The sequence below is a fragment of the Zingiber officinale genome, chromosome 4A, assembly GCF_018446385.1.
Source record: "Zingiber officinale cultivar Zhangliang chromosome 4A, Zo_v1.1, whole genome shotgun sequence".
Taxonomy (NCBI): Eukaryota; Viridiplantae; Streptophyta; class Magnoliopsida; order Zingiberales; family Zingiberaceae; genus Zingiber; species Zingiber officinale.
The window spans coordinates 5,782,383-5,810,248 of record NC_055992.1 but is presented as its reverse complement, the minus strand read 5'-3'; the positions used below and the strand labels follow the sequence as shown (position 1 = coordinate 5,810,248).

The 27,866-nt window shown below is 34.9% G+C and overlaps 1 protein-coding gene across 3 annotated transcripts; it reads right to left on the bottom strand.

The window, feature by feature from the left end:
* Window positions 1–16,300: 16,300 nt before the first annotated feature.
* On the bottom strand, window positions 16,301–20,296 carry LOC121969390 (probable magnesium transporter NIPA6). Of its 3 annotated transcripts, XM_042519474.1 has the most exons (8): window positions 20,003–20,296; window positions 19,504–19,584; window positions 19,273–19,405; window positions 19,050–19,177; window positions 18,803–18,940; window positions 17,340–17,432; window positions 17,146–17,263; window positions 16,301–16,647 (listed from the first exon to the last, which is right to left on the bottom strand). In XM_042519474.1, the coding sequence occupies exons 3-7, from the start codon at window positions 19,388–19,390 to the stop codon at window positions 17,165–17,167; spliced, it is 576 nt and encodes a 191-aa protein (XP_042375408.1). In that variant the 5' UTR covers window positions 19,391–19,405; window positions 19,504–19,584; window positions 20,003–20,296; the 3' UTR covers window positions 16,301–16,647; window positions 17,146–17,164. The 3 variants fall into 3 exon arrangements, with proteins under 3 accessions (XP_042375408.1, XP_042375409.1, XP_042375407.1); XM_042519475.1 differs by lacking the exon at window positions 19,504–19,584; XM_042519473.1 differs by having other exon boundaries at window positions 19,273–20,296.
* Window positions 20,297–27,866: the final 7,570 nt, after the last annotated feature.

Genomic DNA, 27,866 nt, shown 5'->3' with positions numbered 1-27,866 from the left:
GATATGAGGAATGTATCCTCAAAATTTCATAATTTTTGGAATTTTCTTGAATTTATTAGGAGTTTCTGATTTTCCAGAAGGGGAAATCAGAAGTTCTGATTTCAGTGGCTGGATCGGTCCGGGGACCGATCCAGGGAAGATCTGATCGATCTGCGGACCGATCCAGAGTATTGTGGATCGGTCTGCAGACCGATCCAGTGAGTTCCAGTAGCACGAGTGCGATCTGATGAAGGGCTGATCGGTCTAGGGACCGATCAGGGCGTGCCGAATTTCTGATTTTTCAGCTGTTGTTTGAAATTTCAGTTATGGAAATGGTGTTTTTGGATTTCTAACGGTTTGGAACTCACAAAGACATTGTTGGTGCAATGGTCAAGGGGGAGTTGACCTTTAGGGGGAGTTTTACCTAATTGTCAAGGGGGAGTTGACTTTTAGGGGGAGTTTTTACTCCTTGAGAGTTTTGAGGATTAGTGATATGGGATTATCACTTATTGTTGAGTTTAGTATCTAGGGGGAAATTAAGAGTTTCAATGAAATGTATGGGACTTTCATTATGAAGAAACTCTTGACCTTGATACCCTCCTTTTTCCTTTTTGATGTGTGTCAAAAAGGGGAGAGTGTTCATTGGAGAATTATTGGAGAACCCAAGTTAGGTTATCAGGTTAACCTAAGCTAGGGGAAGAATGTCAAGGAATGTTCAAGGAAGAACATTGGAATTCTTTTTGATGTGTGTCAAAAAGGGGGAGAATTATTGGAGAACCCAAGTTAGGTTATCGGGTTAACCTAAGGGGAGAATGTCCAGAGAATGTTCAAGGAAAGAACATTGGACATTGGAAGATGATTGGAAAACCTAAGTTAGGTTATCGGGTTAATCTAACTTGATTATGGGTTTTGTCAAACATCAAAAAGGGGGAGATTGTTGGTGCAACCTTAGGTCAAGGTTGACCTGGTTGACCTAACTCGAGTTGACCTGACTCGAGTTGTATTTTGATGTTTGACTTAGGAAGATTGTCGGTGCAACCTTAGGTCAAGGTTGACCTAGTTGAGTTGCATGTTGATGTTTGACACTCGTGGAAGAGTTGTATTCTTGATATGGGACAAGAATAGATGTTTGGGAGATTATTGGGGCAACCGTAGGTCAAGGTTGACCTGATTCGGGAAAAAGTCTAAGTATGGAGACTTGGCACTAGAAAAGTCCAAGCAGGGAGCTTGGCACGCGAAAAGTCCAAGTATAGAGACTTGGCACTGGAAAAGTCCTGGTGAGTGAAGCCAGGCAGTGGGAAAGTCCTAACTGGGATGTTAGGCAGTGTGGAAAGTCCTGGTGAGTGAAGCCAGGCAGTGGGAAAGTCCTAACTGGGATGTTAGGCAGTTGGAAAGTCCTGGTGAGTGAAGCCAGGCAGTGAGAAAGTCCTAACTGGGATGTCAGGCAGTGTGAAAACCCTAGTGAGTGAAGCTAGGTGAAAGTCCTGGTGAGTGAAGCCGGGCAGGGAAAAATCCAGATGGATCAAGGGTGATCGGACATCTGGTGATGGGAAGTCCAAGTAGGTCATAGGAGTGACCGGATACTTGGCACGAAGAGGAAAGTCCAAGTGGGTCAAAGGGATTGACCGGACACTTGGTGGGGAGTCTTAGCAGGTCAAGGGAGTGACCGGATGCTAAGCATGATGTACCAATAGGTCAAGGTTGATCGGATATTGGTTTGAAAGGTTTGGGACTTGGTTTGGGAAAAACCAAGCTCTGGATCGGTCTGCAGACCGATCCAGCGATACGTTTGTGTATCTGATCGATCTGGTGACCGATCAGATAACAAACAGAAGGCAAAGCGCAGTTCTGTGCGCTTACTGATCGGAGCCGAAGCCTGATCGGTCTATGGACCGATCAGGAGGTTCCCTGATCAGTCCACGGACCGATCAGGAAACGAACAGAAAGTTGGGCACTTTCTGTGGAGCAATCTGATCGGTCTAGGGACCGATCAGCCCAGGGCCTGATCGGTCCCCAGACCGATCAGAAAGGTTCTGGACCGATCAGGGTGGAGCCTGATCGGTCCACGATTCGACCGTTGAGTCACAACGGGTCGCTCCATCTTCTCCGCTGGCTTCAGTCTTCGCTGTGCAGGTTCGCAGGTTATAAAAGGAGATCAAGGCTTTGGTGCAATCGGTTCTTCTTCTTTCTTTCTTCTCTTCTGCTGAAGATTTGTGGGCTGCGATAAGAGCTCTGTTGAGTTCCTCCCGAAAGCTTCGCGTGAGCTTCCTCGACTGGAACAGCTGCTGCTGTTAGGGTTTTTGAAGCTGCTGCTTCATCCGGACTCCAGTCGACGAGAAAGCAAGATTGGTAGAGTGCTTGTGTATTCTTATTGTATTTCTTGCTTATTCTTTACTCCTGTTTGCTGTTGCAAACAAGTGTAGCGAGGTTTCTCCACCCAGAAGGAGTTTTTATTAGCCGGTTTTCCGGGGACTCATCCACCGACGGATTGATTGGGTTCGTCCACCTTACGGACACGCCGAGGAGTAGGAGCATCATCTCCGAACCTCGTACATCGCTGTGTTAAGGTTTGATATTCTTCCTTTCGTTTCTAGTTTATTTTTCTGCTGCGCTAACGAATTGTAGGAAGAAACGAGCGATTTGGGGCGGCTATTCACACCCCCCCTCTCTAGCCGAGTACGTAGGATCCTAACATATACATCTCACCCCTTTCTATGTTCGTCAAACACAAGCAAGGTAAGCCTAGGGTTTTGGTGAGATGCTAAAAAACTAGTCCTATGGGTACATGCTTTCTAAGGATTTTGAACTAGTGTAAAGCTAAAAATATTTTTAAAAATCTAAAAATAGGAAAGTTTTGAAAATGAAACATGTTTAACCTATAATTTGAGAACAATCATTTTGAAAATATTTTTAAAATTCGAAACTCCTAGTCTATTAGGCACATTCCTAGTTTTCTACGCAAATTGCTAAATTTACTTTCAGGGAGTGGTTTGGTGAATATGTCAGCTAAGTTTGACTTGGACTCAATGTATTTGAGCTCAATGTCACCCTTAGTAACATGATCCCTAATAAAGTGGTGCCTGATTTCAATGTGTTTGGTTCTTGAATGATGCACTGGATTTTTTGTTAAATTGATTGAGCTAATATTGTCAATTAAAACTTTTTAAGTTAAATTTTAAAATATTTTTTTTAAAAAATAATTTTTAAAGTTAAGTTAATTTTTAAAATAATTTTTAAAGTTAATTTAATTTTTAAAATAATTTTTTAAAGTTAATTTAATAATTTTTAAAATAATTTTTAAAGTTCATTTAATTTTTAAAATAATTTTTAAAATTAATTTAATTTTTAAAATAATTTTTAAAATTAATTTAATTTTTAAAATAATTTTTAAAGTTAATTTAATTTTTAAAATAATTTTTAAAGTTAATTTAAATTTTTAAAAAAAAAATAAATTAATCGTAATTCATTTTAGTTATTTAATTCAAAATTTAATTTAATTAACTTAATTTGAAAGTTTAATTTTGATCCTTAGTCATCTCACCCTATCTAAGTTTTCAATCAGGGAATCCTATAATTTTGTGAGATGAATTAGGTTTAATTATAGAGTTTGGTTTAACTTGTGTTAGATTCAGGTTTAGCTTTGGTCTCAACAAATAAGCATTCTTCGGATAAACTTCTAAGCTTGGTGAGTCACTTGGACGTCATTAGAAGTAACCAACCTTTCGAGGTTTTCCGAATAGTCCTATCCACGGAGCTTAGTACTAAACCTTGGTTTAACTAGTTAGGATCCATTTAAAGGTAGCTTCGATTGGTTCCACTTGGCCAAATGCACCAGATTGAAGCCATATCTTTCTAGACATGCGATGCCCAAGCTTCCCCAACATACTATCATCAAAAAACTTCACCAGTACCATGATTCAAGTTAAACTGGGTCCCTTTTTAACTAATCCTAATTACCCTGCCGGGTTAGTTTATTTGGGTTACCCTGTCTGGTAAGTTAGTTTTGGAGGTGCCAGTTATTCTGAAGTCTCCCCCTGAATTATTGGCCTTTAATTTAAATTTTCGTTTTAGGTTTGTGTCTATTTCTTTTATAGTTATAATTAACTTGGTGATAATTTATATTTTGTTGAGTTTTAAAATGTTTAAATTTTAAATTTTTTGATTTAGGTTTGTATTTTGGTTTTTGATTTGGTTTATTCGAGTTTATATAATATATTTTTTCTTTAGGTATATAATATTGATTAAGTCCTACTTGCGTGGTCAAACACGCTTTCGGAACCCAAGCTTGATTAGTTGATTTGTATTGAGTTATTAATGATTTAAAAGTTTTATTTGAGTTCGACTTATATCCGAGTCCGGTTTTATTATAACACGCCTTTTGATTATTCAAGATTAAGTCTAGATTTTTTGATCTTGTAGTGAATTTTTCTAGCATTTCTTTTAACTTATTAATTTCTGATTTTAATGATGAATTCTCCTCAAGTGTTAGATCTTGAGTTGGATTTGAATTTTTGTTTTGTTCCTTGAGGAGGTCTTGATTTTCCTCAAGGAGTGATTTGTTTTCATTTTCTATTTTAACCAATTTACTATTTAAGAAGGAAATAATTTTAAAAAAAAATTGTTTAAATTGAAATATACCTCATCCGGACCTTCGGAAACGAGTACGGACTCGTGGCTCGATTCGGGTTCGGACCCGTCTTCCGATTCATCTCCCGATTCGTCTTCCGTTTCAGCTTCACGGGCCATCAGCGCGAGGTGGCTCTGGTGCTTCTGCTCTTATTCCTCCGATTCGTCTGAGGAGTCGTCCCACGTTGCTTTAAGGGCTTTCTTTTTGATCGGCTTCGGTTTGTCGAACTTCAGTCTTGGGCATTCGTTCTTATAGTGCCCCTTTTTGTTGCATCCGAAGCAAGTCACGTTCTTTTGTTCCGCAGGAGAACTGATCTTTTGAAGGTCCTTCTTGCTGAAGCTCCTTTTTCTCCTGGTGAACATTTTTCTTACCAAGTTCACCAGGTATTCTTCGTCTTCGGAATCTTGATCGGAATCTTCTTCAGATTCAGACTTGCTCTTCTTTTCTTTGGAGGAGCCTGTAAATAAAGCAACACCTTTTTCGGCTCGAGCATTAGTTTGTTCATGCAGTTCTAACTCACAAAAAAACTCGTCTAATTTTAATTTTAGATAAATTTTTAGAAATTTTGTAGGCATCTACGATCGATGCCCACAAACTATTACGTGGAAAAGCATTTAGTGCGTACCTTATTAAGTCTCTGTTTTCCATCTGGTGGCCTATCGCGTGGAGTCCGTTGAGGATGTCCTTGATCCTCGCGTGCAGTTGACTAGCCGTTTCCCCTTCCTGCATTTTTATATTAAATATTTTATTTAAAAGTAAGTCTCTTTTTGTTACCTTTGCGTCGCTCGTTCCTTCGTGCAGCTCGATCAGTTTGTCTCATAATTCTTTAGCGTTCTGATGCGGTCCGACCCGGTTCAGCTCTTCTCATGTTAGACCGCAGTGTAGCGTGTTGATTGCTTTGTTTTCCGTCAACGCCTTTTTCCTCATGTCCGGAGTCCACTGTTCCGTGTCTAGTGGATTTTCGGAGTTGTCGACTGGAGCTCGGTAGGCCTTTATGACGCTGAACCATTGATCGTAGTCCGTCTTTAGGTACATCTCTATTCTTTTCTTCCAGTACGAGAAGTCATCCCCGTTGAATAGGGGAGGACGTACTGTGCTGAAGCCTTCTAGTTGAGACATCCTGCACACAAGTAAACAACGACAAAAAAAATATATCTCAAGATTTGGTCTTGGATTAGCAGTGCGGGAAAAAATAATAGAAGTATCTAAATTGGTATTGCACCAATTTAGATTTAATTGCAACGAAAAAAAAAATTCCAAAACAGGTAATAATACCAGATTGGAATTAAACGTAAAACTGAAAATCGAAAAATAAAAGTAAATATTTCACCCCCTGTCTGATTGGTGGTTGCACCAAATCAGAGCGGAACCTCGCTCTGATACCACTTGTTGGATCGTGAAACGTCAATAGAGGGGGGGGTGAATATCGATTCGAAAAACAACGTTGAAAAGAGTTAAGCGCAGCGGAATTTAAAAGAACAGACACAGTAATTTTACTTCGTTCGGAGCCTGTGACGACTCCTACTCGAAGGCTCGTACTCCGTGAGTACTTTCGTTGGGCAATCACTATCAATTCGAATGATGATTACAAAATAATTAAGTACAAGAATTGACAGAAATAAAATACCAACAAGAGAAGAAGAATTAGAGAAAGCGCTTTGTCGGAATAGCCTCGCGGCGTCGCAGGAGCGTAGAGTAGCAGAGCAAGCAGTAGATTCTGAGTTGATGTTGAAGCTTCACCCCTGGAGCTTCTTTTATATGCTGCTCCGGGCGCTTGGATCCCTTCCGGGCGCCCTGGTGCGACGTGGCAAGTCTAATCAGCGAACTCCACATGGCGACAACTCGGCTTGGATAAAACTTGCCTCCGGGCGCCCGGACCCCTCTTCTCCAGAAAGTCCTTCTCCTACAAGAAAAGGTTAGTCCGAGGCAAATATACCCTGTAACACAGATTGTTAGCACAGTTTTATAGATAAGCAAAGTGAGTATGAATTAGCAAAAAGAGTATGATTTAGATTCCGTCTTTCCGAGACTGGAATTTAGTCACGATCTCGACTTAGATATCCGAAATGGATCTAAGCCGGATCGACGTCTAATGTTCCCTTCCCGGGAACGCGTCCTCGCAGTCACTCCCCTCCAGTGACTTACCTTACTTACCTGCCAGACGTCCGGTCAGCCCGTCGACCCGTCTAGACTTCGTGCCAGCTATCCGGTCAGCCCGTCGACCTAGCTGGACTTCGTGCCTAAGCGTCCGGTCAGCCCGTCGACCCGGTTGGAATTCGTGCCAGCTATCCGGTCAGCCCGTCGACCTAGCTGGGCTTCGTGCCAGACATCTGGTCAGCCCGTCGACCTGTCTAGACTTCTCCTGCACACTCGATCAAAGTGTTAGACAACAACAAACTAACTTAACCTGATTTGTCATTCATCAAAACCTGAGTTAGAGCGTTAGTGCTACCCGCACCAACAATAATATGTTAAGCTTCTTTTTAAATTTGTATATGAATATGTATTACTATTTATCATTCTCTCTTTTTTGCCCCGGCCAGTACAATTAGTACGTGCATATGGTATTGATGCAATAGGTAATGAGCTCAATTCTTAATACTAGTGATCGTACATAGGGATGTAAATGAATCAAGCCGTTCGCGAGCTATTCGAAGCTCGATTCGATAAAAGCTCGTTTGAGCTCATTTAATGAGGCTCGTTAAGATAAACGAACCAAGCTCAAGCTTCGTAATATTCGGCTTGTTAGCTCATGAACATGTTCGTTGAGCTCATTAAGTAACTTTTAAATAAAAATAATAATAGTTTTTGATATTGAATTTATTAGAATAAAATTATAAATTTTAATAATAATATTATAATTTTAATAAATATTTTATTTATTAGAATAAAATTATAAATTTTAATAATAATATTATAATTTTTCTTAAATATATAATTTAGTTTTTGATTAATATTTAAATTTATGATTTATATTTATTAAGCTCGTTTAGGCTCGATAAAAGCTCGAATAAGCTCGTGAGTCATGAATATATTCGTTAAATAAAGCTCGAGCTCGATTATAAACGAGCCAAGCTCAAACATTCAAGAGTTCGGCTCGGCTCGGCTCGATTACACCCCTAATCGTACACATGCTCGTGTGTGTAATATAATACATTGAAATCATTGACCCTTTATAATGAAATTATATTAATTAAAGTATTTTAATATTAAAATACTAAAGTAGAGTCATTAGGGTAAAACATTTGATTTTTGAAAATCTGAATTATTTGAATGGGTCTTTGAAAATCTTAGATTTTCAAGTGTCATCCTTACGGCTTCCCTATGAAAAAAAATAATTTAATTTAATATTATACTTATCTTAGTAAAAAAAACTAAGAAAAGTATATTTTTTAACATTATCGGCCTAAAATATTTATAGAAGCTTTTTTGATAATAGTGTTGTCAATTCTAAGATGTGAAATAAAGAGAACTATATTTTTTTATATAAAACATCAAAGAAAATTAATGATGAGAAATATTCATAATAATATGTCGCAGCTGAGTCTCGAACTCTAGATTCACTGATTGTTTCGCTTATGGAATTACTGATAAATCTTGAAATTATTTTTAGTGTGAATAGAAAAAATGATAATAACATAAATTCATTTTAAGCTTCACCAAAATTAGTTAATAAAGGAGAGAGATTTTAAATAAAATAGTAAGATGATATCGTGGGATATTTTACTTGTGTCATTGTGTTAGTTTATCATGATTTACTTCTCTTTCAAATGATATGGGGCAGTTCTACTGATACAGCATCCATTCATATAAAATTGATCCATGATTCGTTTCCTTAATATCAAATCAAACATAGACATGTTAGACCCAGAATAAATTAGGCAAGAAAATCATAAAATCATTTTTTTCCATTAAATCAATAAAAAAATGACATTCTAATTATTTTTTTCAAATGCTAAATGTTCTTTAAAATCATTCCTTTAAACAAAATCATCGACCGTTTAAACGGTCAAATCATATAATAATTTTATTATATGAATAAAAAAAACACACATGGAATATTTCCTTTTATTTTATGGATTGGCACTAGAACAATGGGCTTTCTAATTAATTAACTGTGACTATAGTACTCTGCCCGTCCTCTATCTCGCTTACTTATCCCCTGTCCTTTTTCTATGGTGCTCATGATCATGGTCAATCCTTTCATGGTCAAGTCCTCACCTTCGGAGGTGTAGTCATCAACATGACTACCCTTGACTGCAGCTGTCATAATCAAATTAACGTGTCCTCCACATTGACGTACTCTTTCGTCAACACCGGAAACGAGTAATTGTATTTTAAGATCCTGCGCAAGACACTCAAGTATGGTCTCACGTCGTGCTCATGAACTGACCAGCTCCACCTCACAATTGACAGCACACTCACTAACTATCAACTGCTAGACCTTTCGTTATAACCCCTAATTTTCAACGTACACGAATTAGATATCATTCTTAGTAAATTAACTTAATAATTTCATAAATAATGAAAAAAAAATTAATTTAATAAAAATTTAAAATTCAATAAAATATAGAAAAAAAAAATGAGATGGTAAATTACTTGTGTGAAGTGAACTTGGATCTCTTTTATAATATTTTTGGTGAACTCAACTAATTTGAGATCAGTTCAACTCACCTCTAATTCCAAAATCTATCCCGTCAAAAAACATTATTACATAATTACATTTATGCAAGAGGTAGAGGCCGGCGCCATGAGGCAGACTTTTAGACACAGCCGAGAACGAAATGGAAAAGAAAGCAGACATGATGCAACCTCCCTCGCTGTTCTAACATGGGACATTGAACTTCGTGTTCTTCAAACTCTAATATTTGATTTTATTTTTTTTTTAAACGTATCTGATTTCATAGAAGATTGAACTTTTTTTTTCTCAATGCCTACACCACAAAAGGTATTGTGGGTTAGGATTGTGTAATCGGTTTAAAACCAAACTTATATTAAATCGAAACCGAATAAATCAATCAAAAAATGAAATTAACCAAATTTTGATGTTAATTTTTAAAACAGCACCCCCAGTTCAATTGATATTATTGCTTTATTCGATTTAACTAAATTAGATGTTTTGAAATCAAATTACCTAAAATAATCCATTTGAAAAAAAAATTGTCGAACCAAACTTTTAAATTGGTAAATCAATTTAACCAAACTGAACTTTGCAAGAAGTATGCATAACTGAACTTTGCAAAATTGCATAATAGTATGCATATAAACTATAGAGGTTTCTCATATTTTATTTTAGTAATACTTAATCAAATCTGTAAGATGATGACATGGGTCGCCCATGAGGACTGACCTGAGCTTGACTCAAACCAATTCATGCATTTGATTTGAATGCTTGGAGGGAGTAGTTGTTTTGTTCCTTTATGATGACCTCCCTAAAAACTACTTTCATGGGAGGGATACAAAAAAAAAAAAAAAAAATAGAGATCGGATCGGATATAGAATTTCTCTTTATGTACCACCAGACCAAGAAAGCATTTGTGATTTAGGGAATTGATCCCTTTTCCGATTGTGATCGGGATCAGATCATTGGGTCATTGCTGAAAGAAAGGTTAGTAAATCAACAAGACAAGATCCTAAATCGAATGGTATTTTATTCGATTCTTTGAGTTCATTATCTGTCATTGGTGTCACAGCAGTAACTAGTTGAATTTCTAACTCAATTTGAATACATTGACATGTTTTTTGGTTAATTCGAATGATATGCATGTTCATATATGTGTTTTCTCATTACTATTTGCAAAAGGATGTCTGTTTCATTGCTATGAAACAAAGGGTTTGAGTAAATAAAAAACTTTGAAACTCTCGAATTCCTTCTGCTAAGAAATCTATAGGGTGCCTAAATGAATCTGTTCAATGTCATCGACCCATCACTGTCGGTGGTCCCGAGCCATAGAGACAGGTGGCCCCTCGCAAACCCTCACCGGCTATGTGTCAAGTGAGTTGTCGAGAAATCGTGATTATGTGTCGCTAGTTGTTGGGATATCAGAATCTTTCATTTTTTAGTCTATGGTGCATTCTATGACTTCACTCACGATTCTAAAATTTTGATCAATTTGCATATCTTCTATGTGATTAATCTTGCCGAAAATCAATTTTAACTTACCGACAAAGAAATCAAGTAAGTAATTTTAAATATACTATCAATTAATATTTTATTTTATATATAGCAATTTGTTGAATTTGGACTGACACTTGCTCGCTGATGTCAATCGACATAGATGAAAATCTGTCTCCGGTCGAAATCGATGCAAATAATGTTGAGATCGATGTAGAAGCAAATCCGCCTCCTGCAGATGCTAAGATCATCGAAGCAAATTCACCTCTGAACCTAAACAATTCTGATGTAATCAATCAATTTACAAATCTTCCTCTTTATGATATAGAATTGATATAGAAGAAATCAAGTGAAATTCATAATTTCCCTGCAACAAAAAAAAAAAAAAAAAAAAAAAAAAAAAAAAAAAAGAAAGACAGAAATCCATAATTTCCGGTTAAATTCACATATTATGATTATAAGAATAGAAATTTAATAAGGCATTAGGGAAAGTTTGAATACCTGTAAATCTTCTTCAGTGGCTACAGCTTTCCCTTCACTGGTGGCAGGAATCTCCTCAGGTACACCAAGGGCAGTGGTGGGGTCATCTATCATGGCTACAGATAAAACATAGAAAGATGATAATCCTGACCTAAAACTTTCTATAAGCAAGAATACAAGGATTTAGATAGTTCTCGAAACATACTCCATACATAAGTTTAAGTTAAACATGCTATTTTTCTAGAGTATTCTATAATTATACTATCATTGCTCCTAAAGGACCGTCCCTTGGCTTCCAATTCCAAGTCAATCAGGAAGACTTTCATTGAATTTGATTATCTCACCTATAATTGTATTGTTTTAAATATACGATCATTATTTATTATATTTTATTTTGCATATACTAATTTGTTGAACTTTGACTGAGACTTGCGCGATGACATTGTCGTCATGCCTACTGATGTCGTCGCTGATGTCCAAAGACACTGATCCAACCGGATTATAAAGAAAAACTACCTTGTCATCTCCCTTGTTATAGAAAGAATCATTTTTTTTAACACTAAAAAGAAAATATTATTCATTCTTACATACTGTACTGTGTATGAACTTTTTTTTAACTCTTCTTCATATTCTTTAATGAAATTTGAATTTGATAGGTCATATTTCTAAACAAAACCTTCGATGATTTTCCTTTATCTCACCTTAATTTATTTTTCACAGATTTATCGTTTGTATTTCTAAATAATTAAATCTATTATTTATATTTTTTAAATAACATTCACATCATCCAATAATATCTATCGAATGATTAATTTTTTACTTGTGTTGTTTTCTTCAACATACGAATGATTGGTATCAAAATCTTTTTTTGAAGTCTAAGGTGCATGTTATGACTTCACTCGGTTCTAAAAACTCGGTCAATTTGCAAATATTCCTCTTCTTAATGTGATTGATCTTACCGAGAATCAATTTTATCTCACCGAAGAAGAAATTATAAGTGATTTTTAATATACTATCAATTAATATTTATTAATATTTTATTTTGTATATAGCAATTTGTTGAACTTGGACTCGGACTTGTTCGATGATGTTGCCGCCGTGCCTGCTGAGGTCGCTGCTGAATTTTATTTTATTTTATTTTTTTTGAACATTCTTCATATTTCTTAATGAAATTTGGATTTGATAAGTCATATTCCTAAATAATGTCTTTCATACACTTTCAATTCTAATTTGTTTAACTCATCTTACTTTAGAATCTCATCTCATCTTTAAGCATGTCCCTACTACCTCAATTTATTTTTATTAGATTTATAGTTTGTATTTCTAAATAATTAAATTTGCTATTTATATTTTTTAAGTAACATTCACATTATGCAATAATATATATCGGATAATTAATTTTTACTTATGTTTCCCTCAACATATGAATGATTAATATCAAAATCTTTTATTTTTTTAGTCTAAGGTGTATACTGTGACTTGAATTTAAAAACTAGATCAATTTGCAAATCTTCCTCTTCTTGAAGTGATTAATCCTGCCGAAAATTAATTTTATCTCACCGAAAAAGAAATCAAGTAAGTGATTTTAAATATACTATCAATTAATATTTATTAATATTTTATTTTGTATATAGTAATTTGTTGAACTTGGACTAGGACTTGCCCGATAACGTCGTGCCTGCTAAGGTCACTGTTTGACGCCCAGAGACACCGATCCAACTGAATTATAAAAACAAAAATTACCTTGTCATCTCCCTTTATATAAGAGGGAATGATTTTTTTAAACTTTAAAAAGAAAGTACTTTTTTTTTTTGAACTTTCTTCATATTCCTTACTAAATTTTGAATTTGATAGGTCATATTCTTAAACAAAGTCTTTGATGATCTTCCTTCATCTCATACGCTTTCAATTCTAATTTGTCATCTCCCTTTGCTATAGAAGAAAATGATTTTTTTAACTCTAAGAAGAAAATACTATTCCTTCTTACATAATATGAATGAACTTTTTTTTTAACTCTTCTTCATACTCTTTAATTAAATTTGGATTTGATAGGTCATATTTCTAAACAAAGCCTTAGGTGGTCTTCCTTCTTCTTATACACTTTCAATTCTAATTTGTTCAACTCATCTCACTTTAGAATCTCATCTCATTTTTGAGCATATCCCTGCCACCTAAATTTATTTTTCTCCGATTTATCGTTTGTATTTCTAAATAATTAAATTTGTTATTTATATTTTTTAAGTAACCTTCACATCATCCGATTATATCTATCGGATGATTAATTATTGCTTGTGTTGTTTCCCTCAACGTATAAATGATTGATATCAAAATCTTTTATTTTTTTAGTCTAAGGTGCATAGGGTTGTAAATGAATCAACCGTTCGTAAATAAACTTGGTGTTGCTAAGAGTTTGTTTATGTTCGTTCAATATATACAAAATTAATTAAACAAACAAACTTGAACAACTCGTTAAACTAAACAAATAAACTTGAACACACATATATTCAGCTCATAACGTTCATGAACAACATTCCTAAACAATGTTCGTGAACAATTGTTGCATGATTGATATCAAAATCTTTTATTTTTTTAGTCTAAGTTGCATGCTATGACTTTACTCAGTTCTAAAAACTTGATCAATTTGCAAATTTTCTCTTCTTGATGTGATTGATCTTGTCGAAAATCAATTTTATCTCACCAAAAAAGAAATCAAGTAAGTGATTTTAAATATACGATCAATTATTATTTATATATTTTATTTTGTATATATTAATTTGTTAAACTTAGACTGGGACTTGCTCGATGACATTGTCATCATGCCGCTAATGTCGCCGCTGATGTCGAGAGACATCGACCCAACCAAATTATAAATGAAAACTATCTTGCCATCTCCCTTGCTGAAAAGGGAATGATTTTTTTTTTTGAACTCTACTAAGAAAATATTATTCCTTCTTATATGTTGTGAATGAGTTTTTTTTTTTTTTTGAACTCTTCTTCGTATTCCTTAATAATATTTGGATTTGATAGTTCATATAAACAGAGCCTTTGGTGGTCTTCTTTCATCACATACACTTTCAATTTTAATTTGTTCAACTCATCTCATCGAGTATGTCACCACCATCTCAATTTATTTTTCTTAGATTTATCATTTGTATTTCTAAATAATTAAATTTGTTATTTATATATTTTAAATAACCTTCACATCATCCAATGATATCAACATATGAATGATTGATATCAAAATCTTTTATTTTTTTAGTCTAACGGGCATGTTATGACTTCACTCGGTTCTGAAAACACGATCAATTTACAAATTTTGCTCTTCTTGATGTGATTGATCCTACTAAAAAAAATCAACTTTATCTCATCGAATAAGAAAAAAGTAAATGATTTTAAATATTCTATCAATTAATATTTATTAATATTTTATTTTATATGTAGCAATATGTTGAATTTAGACTTGCCCGATGACATTGCTGCCATGTCTACTAAGGTCGTCGTTGATGCCAGAGACATCAACCCAATCAGATTATAAAGATAAAAATTATCTTACCATCTTCCTTGTTGTAGGAGGGAATGGTTTTTTTTTTTAACTCTAAGAAGAAAATACTATTTTTTTTACAAGCTGTGAATGAATTTTTTTTTAATTGTTCATATTCCTTAATGAAATTTGAATTTGATAGGTCATATGTTTTAACAAAATCTTCGATGATCTTTTTTTCATCTCATACGCTTTCAATTCTAATTTATTCAACTCATTTCATTTTTAACATATCTCTACCACCTAAATTAATTTTTCTCAAATTTATCATTCATATTTCTAAATAATTAAATTTATTTTTTATATTTTTTAAATAACATTCACATCATCCAAGATATCTATTGGATGATTAATTATTATATTCATTGGACGATTAATTTTTATTTTTGTTATTTCACATATGAATAGAGAAATGAAATAAACCATGTACGTTTTTTTTTTCATTTTAATTGGTTTTTTCCAATTGACACCTGTTGCAATGGAAGAGAAATAAAATAAAACCATATTTTATTTTATTTTCTTTCTTGATAACAATGGGTTGCAAAAAAATTACGTGGTGCTAATTTTTTTTATATAATATTAATAAATTACGTGGTTGCAAATATTAATAAATTTTATTTTTATAATTTTACATTTATATTAATTTTTGCACAAAAGTACTAGGTACTTCTTAACACATGGCAAACCAGATAAAAATTTTCTTCATTGGAAGAATGTCCTCTTATAATAGTTTGTAAAATACATGTTGTAATTAAATAAATACAATTTTCAATGATTTAACAACTAAAGCATTATTCTTTTGCTGAAAATGTTGAAAGTATATGAGAAAATAAACTAAAAATGTAAACTTTTTGTTGGTTAAGAGAAATTATAATATATATGAAAAGACTCTGCTATGGTTATTTACAGGAGAAAATCTGTGTACTAGCCATTTTACCACAAGAAAGGTGAACCATATCCATTAACCTCATGTAATTCTTTTGTAGTCATTTTCAATCCATTAATCAATTCCTAGATGCATCTCCTCTCTTTCAACACCCCTCTATCTATATAAATTGCACAAAATAGGAGAGCAATTTGGGTGGATGAAGTTCATTCCATTCTTCTTTTCTCCAATCATGATCAACAAACACTTTGCAAGAAGTAATAGCATATGCAGGTAAAGGATCACTATTTTGCTTCTATAAAATAATATGCATGGTAAAAACTCTAGATGTATCCCGTATTATGTTTTTAATTGTAATATACACTCTAAGTTAGCTGTCTTAAACCTTTCCATGTTAAAAATTATAAATTTAGTAGTGCTTAATCAAATTTTATCATGATTTGTAAATTAACTTGTGACACTTTTAGAGAGCAAAATGATAGTCAGGGAGACCAATAAAATGATTTAACAAATATACATGGTTAACCCAATTGAAACACAGTAAGTAAACTTTGTAAATACAAGACTAATTTATGCTACAATATCCTATCTATTTAGGATCACTTCTTCAATCAATTTTGTCAAGTTGCAATTATAAAATAATGTTCCAATGAGTACAAAAAAATTAATTAGTTAAGCAAAATATGAAAAATGAACTAGCTTGCAATGACTGAACTATACACAGTGGAAGAGGCAACCTATGTTTTGAATACAAGCAAATATACAAGTTGCCTAGTTTGTAACTTCAAAAACCAACTTACATGTCCCACATATCAGGAAATACTATGAAAAACATATATATTTCAAATACGAAAATTGAATATAAAAATACATTATAAATGCATCCACCTGGCAATATTCTGGCATTCCCCTGTGGAGCAAGATGGTACTGTGATAAGCCTCCTGAACGCATTTGGCTCAAGTATAATTAATCAGAACTTTGCAAGATGACAAAATGGTCATCATCGATGTTCTTGAACCTGTGTCCAGTTAAGAAAGCAAAACAACGTTGACATTTCGTCAGTTTCAAGGTAGGCATCTAAGACCATCAGAGCAGAATTTTTGGGATGGTAAGAGATATTTCTACTTGAACAATGGGATGGTGGCTAAACTCTTCCTAGATTGCTTAATCTGGGGCCAAATTTTTCTCAGAAGATTAAGATTGGGAATAAGGAGTTGGTGTGTAAGGATAGAAGTTTAGATGGTTAGATATGCCAAACCCAAGAAAGTTTAATCTGGAGTAGGTATTTCAATTTTGAAATTCAAGATAGACAAAAAAAGATGCACTGAAAAGATTATCTTCACAAATTGAGATTGGCTAACAATCTAGAGTAGGCACTGAAAACTAACAATCAAATATGAGATTGGCTAGATAAATAGCAATAAAGATTGATGATCTAACTCTCGCATGCTATTTAAGGGACACTGATAGGCACGATATCTAGGGTAAATTGCATTTAGGATAGTATTGTACATACCTATTGAAGGAAACACATCTTATTCTTTGGTCGTGTTCAATAAGATAGTCCCAGAAATAACTGTAATAAAACCACATATTTCGGAAGCTATGCTGCTGATATTTTGGCCAGACCAATCCTGCGGCAGAATTAAAAGTAAGGATCAATAATATATAATAATGATTACCTACACATTAAGTTTTTGTTACATATACCTTGAACATTATTGCACTTGCAACAATTGTGAGAGTAGTAAACATAACATAGTAAATTGGCGAGACAATTGTTGTATTGAAAGTGTCCAGTGCCTGGGAGAGAACAAAAAGAGATTAAAAAAAAACTCGCATTTGTTATACTGCAGAAACAATTGCTTGTGAATATCCATAAAAATTGAGAACCATTTCATATAAATTCATCCAAGAGTTTTAACCAGGTTTTCAGAGTAAATAATATTTACAAAATCTCCCATTAATTCCTACAGTTTGAAACATCAAAATGATAGATTTATAGCTAAAAAGAAAAGGCTAATTGGATTAGTCCTAACTACTTTGGGTTGTTACGTTGCATGTTACTGAAACCTAAACTTTGTTTTCCAAATTGCAAACTTAATCACCAAAATATTCAGTCTAATTGACTTAAAGATAGTGAATACTATCATTAATTGTGGCCTTAATTTGTACCTTGTCTTATGTCAATTTATATTTTTTTTCCATATCAATGCCTTTAGTTAATTAAATTGATCCTTGTTCCATGTGATGCCAATTATAGATACTTAGACCTCTCTCAAAGTGTACATACACACTATCAAATGCATGCTCCTAGATTTTTTTTACCATTACAATCATTTTCATATTAAATTTTAGAATATCAGAAACAAGGAAGTTATAAGCAAAAGTGCAAAGTAGATGCATAATTTATGCTCCTAAATACAGTCTAACTGATTTACATTAACTAATTTATCAGTACAAAGCACATTCAATCTGCTTTTATTGTGAATACATTATGTAGTGAAGTTGATATACAACTAAAAATATTTACGAAGTTTTCTCATTTTAATGTGTATTAATACATTGTGGTTAATGGGTGCCTGATCAGTAAAACGAAGGCTAAGATACAGAACCTAAGTTATCTAAGTTTTATCATGATTTCTTTAATGAGCTTGAAAAAAAAGCATAATTAATGTGGCGCGCTGGTACAAGAAACCATGGTTCTACATTCCATAGGTATTTATATTGGAAAAGAGCTTGGAAGGTAACTTCGAGACAGATTTTAGAAAATAATAGACATTAAAAATCTCAAATGATAGACCTTCTCAGATTATGATATCTGAACCCGAGAGTTCTTTAAGACATATCTTTATATATTTTAATATAAAAATAAATTAGTAGTCTTTACATGACTTACTATTTCACAGTTTCATTTGCTTCAATTAAATGACAATTGATCAGTAAAATCTATCAAAGAAAATAAAACAAAACATTGTACCAGAACCAATCAAATATCATAGAGAAGTTCAAACTTTTATGCAATTATTAACATCAATTAGTTTAAAACTTAGTGGAGAACAAAATGTTTGTAAACTAGTTGTACCAAGAGATGTGACATTGATCATGGCAAATGACTAATAGAGACTTAAAACAAAAACACATTTTTCCAGTAGAGATTACATTGCACAAACCTTGTTTAAGTAATTCAGCTGAGAGATCACACAAACAAGGGCAATTGTGACAAAAAGCCAAGTTTGGTAGTATGTAACCTGACTTATCCCCTCTAATGTAAGCCTGATAGCAACTCCAACGGCTTTTATGCTAACAACCTATAGGGGAAAAATCATAGGATCACAAAAAACAAAAAGCAACCACGTTGAAAAGCTAGAAATGTAAGTTAGAGAATGCACAATCCCTGAGCTTTGGAAGCATTTTTACCATCAGTGATCCCATTAAGAAGCAGATGCCCAAATAAATCAATATGTTTGTTTGCCCATAGAGTGGCTCAAAGTGTAATACCAATGCTAGTACTACAGAAAATGTAGCTGCTGCATAAAGTAAAAATGCTGAAAAGAAAGAGCACAATATCAGTGATATTTCAAGATTTTTAAGGCTAATTGTCCATTAATATAACGAAGATAATGAGATCTTATTTCAGTACCAGGTTGAGTGGCTAGCTTCCAAATTTCTTCTACAGAACTTGGAGATTGTTCCTGAGGTGCGTAAATCACAATGACAACAGAACCAACAATGCAGGATACACAACCCAAAATGCCCATTGCCTGCAATCGTTCCTGCAGAATAAAGTGTGCCAATACGGCACTGCTCAGAAATAGAAATCTGTTAGCGCACATGAAGCCTTAATGAACCATTCAATTATTTATATTGATACCTGACTATTATGCTTAATGCGCCCAAAGGAGTAACTAAAGCAGCTGGAGCAAAAACATAAGCCACAAGCTGACGAAAATCTCTAAATGTAAAAGGGAGAAACAAAAGCTTGTGATGAAAAGCAAATATCCGAATGCAAGTATCACAGAGCATCAGCTGAGAAGGGAAAGAAGAGATGTCCGGAATTTTATCAGAAATAATCTACTTCCTTGGACATAATCATCATACACATCATGTCGTATTCAAAACTTCATATAAATATGAAATGTCATCTGATATTGGAGTCAAATCACTATTAAATTTGTCTTAGGTCCAAAACCAAAAGTCATCTTTGAGTATTGGAAACACCGATGAGGTAAACAAGAATGTCGAAACAAAATTTCCCACAGCCGATTGAAGAAAATTTTACATGAAAACTAGAAAAAAAATGCATCTTTCCAACAACAACAAAAAAAAAGAAGTACTTATCGTCCGATGGAAGCAAGGATTTCCATTCTTACCTGCTCGTGCGCCAGATTTGCCGGCCCGCTTTAGCCCCTTCTTCTTCAGAATGAAGCTGGATCCGATGAAGGCGCTCGAGACAAGGGCGAGAACGAAACCTTTGGAATTATCCGAGACCCCCATTCGACCTTTCCCAGCCCTAACCACTTTCCAACTCGCCGATTTCCTTTTCCTCCTTGGATTTCTCTTCAAAAGAGGACAGCGCAACTGGATCCGGACAAAAATTGAAAACGCGCGCGGAAGGAGGAAGACTCTAGTGTGGTTTCTACTAGAGCACGGGATGCGGCGGGGGTAAAAAACGGGTTCAATTGTGTTACGCAAGGAAAGAAACAAGGAATATTTAGGGCGTCTATTCAACTGAGACTTTTAATTATTTTAAATAATTTTTATGAATTTTAAAATTTTAGATCTATTTAATTTAGATTTTTATTAAATTTATAGAAATATAATGATATTCAAATTAGATTTTTATAAAGTTTTAAAATGTCAGGTGGTGTTAAAATTTTACTTTGTAAAACTCTATAAAAATCTTTTGATATTCAAAGTTTCAATAGATTTTCATGGATTCTTTTAGAATTCTTTGGATATAAATTTTAACAAATAAGAACCCTCCAAAACATTTGGTACAACTTTGAAAATAAAATAAAAAGTCTTCTCCTCATCTTTGAGATTTTTATCGATTTTAAATCGCCTTAATTTTTTATGAATAAGTTTTTTCTATTCTCAATCCTTGATTTTGATTATTTCTTGATCTAAAAGGTCCTTGTTCAACCTCTCAGCGACCTGCATCAACCTCTCAGCATGCATTTCATGGGACGCTGAAAGTCCTCTGAAACACCGTTTTTCGAAGTTATATAGACAAAATAATGGATCGAAACGGCCGAAACAAAACGACAACCACTTGCAGCCTTTTTGGCGGCTCACGGCGACAGGCTACAGGCAAAGAATTTTCTCTGGTTGCTAATGATGAGAAACAATGAGGTGTGTCATCTAGTAAAGCTTGCGGTGCGTTGGAAAGGAGGAAAATAAATAGAAAAATTATCTGAGGCGGTCGGTGATGCTTCCGTTGGCTACTTGCAAGAAGGTCAAAGTCGAAGACGATTTGGACGGTGGCACTGTGCGTACAAGGATGAGAAACTTGAGACATTATGTTTTAATATTAAATATATATATTAATAAATCAAATAAATTCTCAACTTAATTAATAGATAATTTAATAAAGTCTAATGGAATGAGACCCTAACAACATTCTATAATTTTTTAAAAAATCTTAAAAATTCCTAAATAAATTTTATATATTTAGATTTATTTATTTTAATAATATTATTAGTAATCAAAATAATAATATTATTATCAATTTTATTATTAATAAAATTTATTAATTCAACATTTTATTAAAAATTTGACTTAATTAAAAGGTTGACCAACATTTCATTATAATTTGGATCAAATTTATAAATAAAAACATTTAAAATTATTATAATATCGTTATATTTAAATTTATATTATTAAAAAATTATAAATTGAGACGTTCTTTGTTTTTAGCAAAAAAATAAAAAATAAAAGTATAAAAAATTGAAAAAAAAATATTATGGGCAAATATACTATTTATTATTTAATTAAAAAATAAATTTAATTAGATATTTTAGATTTTATTTGAAAATAAATATCGTGTGAGACCATGATCACCTATGCTTTTTCAAGATTGAATACATCCCTTAAATCTACAAGTTTCCATAAAATTTACAAATGTCTGTAAAAATCTTGCAAAAAAATCTATAAAACTCTTTAAAATTCTTTTCACAACTATCTATCATTAAAAATGTCAATGCATTCAATCTTTTGATTGAATATACCCCCTCTTAATTGATGTGCTGTCGGCCAACAAAATCTTAGATAATTATTCTTAAAAAAGGTTTTTTTTGCTTAATTTTAAAAGAAACAAAGTTATTGATGCGTTGTTATTCTTAAAAAAAAAAAATTTAAAATTTTTAAAGGAAATTAATATAGAGTTAGGAAAACCTTCAAGATACTTCGTTACCCTACGGTTTGACACATGCATAATTAGTATGAGTGTTTGCAAAATCCCTCCCATCGTAGTTAATATCTAGATGGGTGTTTACAAAATACCTCCCATGGGTTGGCATAATTAATATCCATTTGGGTGTTTATTCAAATATATTTTGGGATCAATTTTAACGAGTGTAAAAATATTTCGCTAGGATGCTCCACAAATTGGCACATATGATATTTGCAATGGTGTTTGTAAAATACCCCGGTATCAATTTGGGACCACAAATTACCATTTAAAATACTCACTTGTAATGAAGTTGAATAATAAAAATAAATAATGCTGCTATTCCATTATCATAAGATCTTTCCAGTAACAAATAAAATAACAGTCATATTGTTCATAAGACAACTAAAATGGTTGCGGCATGTGCCAGAACGAAATTAAAATTTTCCCGAATGGGGGGAATAGTGGCCTCAAAGTGGCATCATTCACATCATAAGCTTTTGGCATGGTGATGTAGTAGACAAAGCTGTCATCATCAGGCAACTCGCCGAGCTCGCCAGCAATGTAGGTACTGTTAGGAAGCGTGTCATTCATGGGACTGAAAAAACTATAAGGCAGCGATGGCATCCCATAAAAATATACATTATTCCTCAATTTCACACTGCGGTGCCTCAATTTCACACTGACATGCTTGATGAATTTCCTATTGACATGCTTGATGGATCCTAAACCACCAGTGCAGTCTCCAATTATGGTATGCCGACTAATCCTCTTGGTTTTGTAGAAGGGCAGCTTTTTATCCTTAAACGATATATATCCCTCATGATCACTTACCTTCCGAAAGAGCCTAATATATTTGATGGACAAAGCTGAAAACCTCCACTCGGCAGCTACTGTAGGCAGCATTGAAGGAGAACCAACAATTGTGCGCAACTTATTAAGGTTGGTGCCTGAGAATATGGAAACTTCTCCGAAACAGTCTACAGCCAAAAAGGATCGGTAGCAGAAAGCAACATCCTCGTACTTGCTCTGGTTGTTCATCAAGTTCCAAGAAGAGCCATCGACCCCCATGCGAAGCGATACCAATGCCTTGCCAACGGCTGATATGACGACGATGGTGCAATCTGTGTTGGACGATGGGTTAGAAGACATCGCCATCCGGTGGATTAAGTATTGGATTTCAAGGTGCTCCATCGTAGCCTCGGGACGAAGGGGATCAAAGTGCATGTTATACTGAGTTCTTCTGGTGAACAGATCTTTGGGGGCCTCGGGGAGATGAATATGAGCACCGGTGAGGGGGTTGAGGAGGAAGATGGCATAAGAGTCATGTTGTCCTTCGAGAACCAACCATCCCTCGCATGAGACGATTCCTAACTCGAAGCTCTTGTTTTCTTTAAGGGCCGGTACGGCGATGGAGTGCAATTTGTGATCGGTGAAAGAGAAGTAGAAGAGTCGTCCGTCAACTCGATCACATCCGGTTATCAGCCATGGAATCAAACGACCAAGAGGTTCGATAGAGATAGAGCGCCATTTTCTGCAAACAGAGCGAAAACGAATATAATCCATGACATCTAACCTCTTGGCGATGCGTTCTAGTAGATTGTCTTCGATCAAATCCCAATTCACCGCCGATAAGTTGCTGCAGCTCCTACGCAAAGCTGATTTCTTTGTACTGCGCGAAACTTGCAAACCCATCTCTGATTTCTTTGTATCGCGTGAAACTCGCAAACCCATCGCTGATTTCTTTGTATTGAACGAAACTTATGACAGAAACTAATGAATTTATAAAGAAGAAGAATTCAGATGGTAAGACATATATAGAAACAAAGTTATTATAGGCAGAATATCTGAAAAGAAAGAATATTATATTGACTAGCAAAATAAAATTTTGAATATTAAAAGATAAGCAATAAAGGTAGTTACGTTAAAATTTACTATTTTGGTGAAACAAAATTGGTAGGATATCTAAAAAGATAAAATATTGTATTTACTTAGCAAATCAAAATTTTACATATTAAAAATAAGTATTATAAATAGATAATATTTATCGATAATAATTTATTATTTTATCTTACTATATTACTATTTAATTGAAAGTACCCTTAATAACTAATTTTAGTAAAATCCGAAATTAAATTATGTTAATATTTTTTTATTCTTATACTAAAAATAATTTTTGTTATTTTCATACTAAAAATAATTTTAAGATTTATTATTAATTTTTCTGATTATTTTTTATATAAAAAAATATATATTGTGATGATTCTCCAACATCATGAGTGAGTAGATAAATTTCTATAAATATATTAGACTAACGAATATTAAAAAAATATGTCTTTCTTCATCTTTTGATTAAGATAAGTATGTCTTATTAGTTTAATATCTAATATAAAAATAAGATCTTTCTTGGCCTTTTGATTAAGATAAAAAAATTTAGCTTAATTATGGTAGAACGATAATTAAAAATAAATCATTTCATGTCCATCGTATATTTCAGATCCGGCTCACAATTATTGGAATAAATTGACTGTTTGAAACTTTGACTGTTTAGAATTGCCGGTTTAATGGTTTCAAAAAATCTTAAAACTCATGAATTTTCCTAGACACCGTCAATGAAACCGTCAATAATCTAACGAATATACAACATGTATGCAGTAAAATTTTCATAGTTTTAGAAAAACCTTCTAGCCCTAGTTGAAATGTCCATTGAAATGTAGTAATGTTCACAAATAATCGTCCACCGAACTTCTAATAATGAAAAAGTACGAGATATATAAAAAAAATTATTGAAAGATTTTTTAATAATTAAAAGATATATTAAAGTTTTATCTTGGCACCTCCAGTTTCACATTTAAATTAAAAAAATTATTTTAATAAAAATAAAAAATAATAAAAAAAAAACAAAGGTGAAAGAGTGGCTCCATAAAGATATAGCAACACAAAGGAGGTGGAAAATTAGACAGTTTAGAAGCACCAGTAGAAGGAAGTGACAAAAAGGCGTGGCAGCTAGGTGAGGAATTGAATCGAACACTCTAGCTGCAACAGCCGGGTGGCGAGCTACTGGCCGGAAACGGAGCCACTTCCCTTCGGCGGAGGAACGCTGATGCCCAACGATCTCAGATACTCCAACACATCAGTTTCAGCAAATACTCTTCTGGGATCCGGTGTCAAAATCTTTAGGGCATCCAACAGGTTCAGCGGCGGTATATCGTCTTCATCCGGGAATTCTGTTGAACATCTGGCACCTTCGTTCCTCTCCGCCGCCAAAGAGGGATCCTTTGATGTAGCGTCGGTCGTCGGCATTGCTTCTGGATCAGCCGGATGTTCTATCGAAGCCACGGCAGGTTCTCTGGTCCCGTCGGCGGTGAGGGAAGGTTGCGGATCCGCCGGCTGCTCTGTCGAAGCCGCCTCAGGTTCTATGATTTCAGGCGTGGTGAGGGAAGTTTGTGGAACCGCTAGATGTTCTCTCGAAGCCGCGCCGGGTTCTCTGATCTCGTCGGCGGTTTGGGAACGTTGCGGATCCGTCGGCTGCTCTCTCGAAGCCGCCTCAGGTTCTTTGATTCCAGGTGCGGTGAGGGAAGGTTGCGGATCCGCCGGAAGCTCTCTCGAAGCTGCGCCGGGTTCTCTGATCTCGTCAGTGGTGAGGGAACGTTCCGGATCCGCCGGCTGCTCTCTCGAAGCCGGCTCAGATTCTATGATTTTGGCGAGTGAAGGTTGCGGATTCTCCAGATGCTCTGTCGAAGCCGCCCCGGGTTCTCTGATCTCGTCGGCAGTGAGGGAAGGCATCGGCTCTGCCGACTGCTCTCTAGAAGCCGCGCCTTGTTCTCTTATCTCACCAGTGGCGGGGGAAGGTTGCGGATCCGCCAGATGCTCTCTCGCAGCAGCTTCGGGTTCTCTGACCTCACCGGTGGCGAGGGAAGGTTGCGGATCCGACGGTGGTGGATCCTCTCCCTCACCGCCTCTGCGTGGCTCACGACCCTCGGAAAACCCCAAATCTCCATACCCTCCTCGATGCTCTTCGTCGTGCGAATCCGTGCAGCTGATTCGCACACCTCTCGTTCTCTTCGGCAAAACCCTAACTTTCTTCTTGCCGGTCCATCGACCCTCTGACGATGAGGATGCCGGATACTTCAGCACAGCTCTTCGATGAGGGATCGAGGGGGCCGGAGAGTCATTACGAGGGGTGTCAGCGACGTTGGGGGTCGAGGTGCTGGGGCGATCTTGGGCCACGACGATGAAGGAGGAATGGAGGAGACGGTGCTCCTGGGAGGAGGTGATCTCTCCTGCCTCGGCTTCGACGTCGGCGAACTTGTCCATGCCCTGCCTACCCCTACGCCGCAAGCCGTAACTGACTCTCCGGAGGCCACGATTAATGCGAGAGGGGCGATGAAGTAAAAAACGAAATTTACTCAGATGTAGAAAAGAATTCGAAGATGAAGTAAGATTGTTCTCTTGCCGATTTTCTTTTGCCATTGACTTTGTTTAGCCGTCGGATACCAAGGAAGTGAATATCAACGGTGGATTGCGCTTCCCCTAAACCCTAACAGTCGGATACGTCGTTTCGAACCACACAAGCGTCCGCAGCAGCTCGTCTTCGTGCTCGTCTTGTCGTCTCCGATCGCCAACGACTACCTTCTCGAGGACGGCCATTCTATTCCGTAAGCATTCTGCGTCATTTGGTATCTCTATCACTTCTTTATCTTCTTCTCATCGTCTCGCTGTTCAATTAGGTTAATTTGTTCACGAGCCTCAGAAAATTAGATGAATAACAAAAGATTCGCGAACGATGTGTTCGGTCAAACATAGTAGGCAAAAGGAAGTGGATTTGCTTCTTGCAATTCGTAGTTTAGAGATAACTAGAATATCCAAACTTGGGCAATTGTTTTTCTTGTTTTTGATGATGATAGCCTGGATGAGCATGATTTTATAGTCTTCTGAAGTATTTTTCTTCCATCCCATGAAAAATAGAATATTAGAATTCATATCTAGGTGTCAAAGGCTCATATTCTTCAACGAAGTTCCACTTATTCTAGGTAGTTTACTGTGCACTGACTCTGTTAAGTATAATTTGGAGTATCTTTTGTATGTAAACCTCGTTAATGTGTTTTCAAGATCAGCATAATCTATAGAAATGTTCGTTTCTCCTGAGCCCTTGCATGACCATCATGTTGTGTTGCATCAGTGCTTGTTCAAGCATGGTTGTGGACTTTCAGTTGATATTGTGTGGTCATATCCATTAAGGTCGTAACCAACATGGAACTGAAACGAAGTTGAACTCTTCTCCTGTGGATAAATTTGTTCTGCTTTTTTAGTCGACTGATGCATTCCAAGCTAGAAAAGAAGGGTAGGGCAGTTGGAATGCTTTCTGTGCTCTACCAGTATGGCTTGCCTAGCTTCTCACAATTGTAAACCCTGCAAATTGCGTAGCTTTATATATGTTCTTAGTTACCATTGAGCTTATCTTTTCTGCTTTCAAAATATATTTATTTTGAATTCTAGTAAACTGATTGATGATTATTTAGCAAATGCTTGTCAGTTTTTTCAAAGGTAGGAATTCTGTTTTTACTTAATATGTATGAGATAGCATCCGCTATAGAAAGACAGACAATATTTCTTATGTTTACTTAAAGCAAATTATTAGTTATAAATAATTCAATATTAAGTATCATAATTTAAAACATGAGTGTACGTTGTATATTAAACTGCGGTTTAGCTCACTCTATTTGAAATTTCAGATTATAGCTACATGTTGGAGCATAGATAGAAAGTAGATTTAAGAGCATAGTCTGAAGAATTAAATTAAAGATTATATTGGTTCTATGGTCAGTGTTAAGTGCCTAATCTAC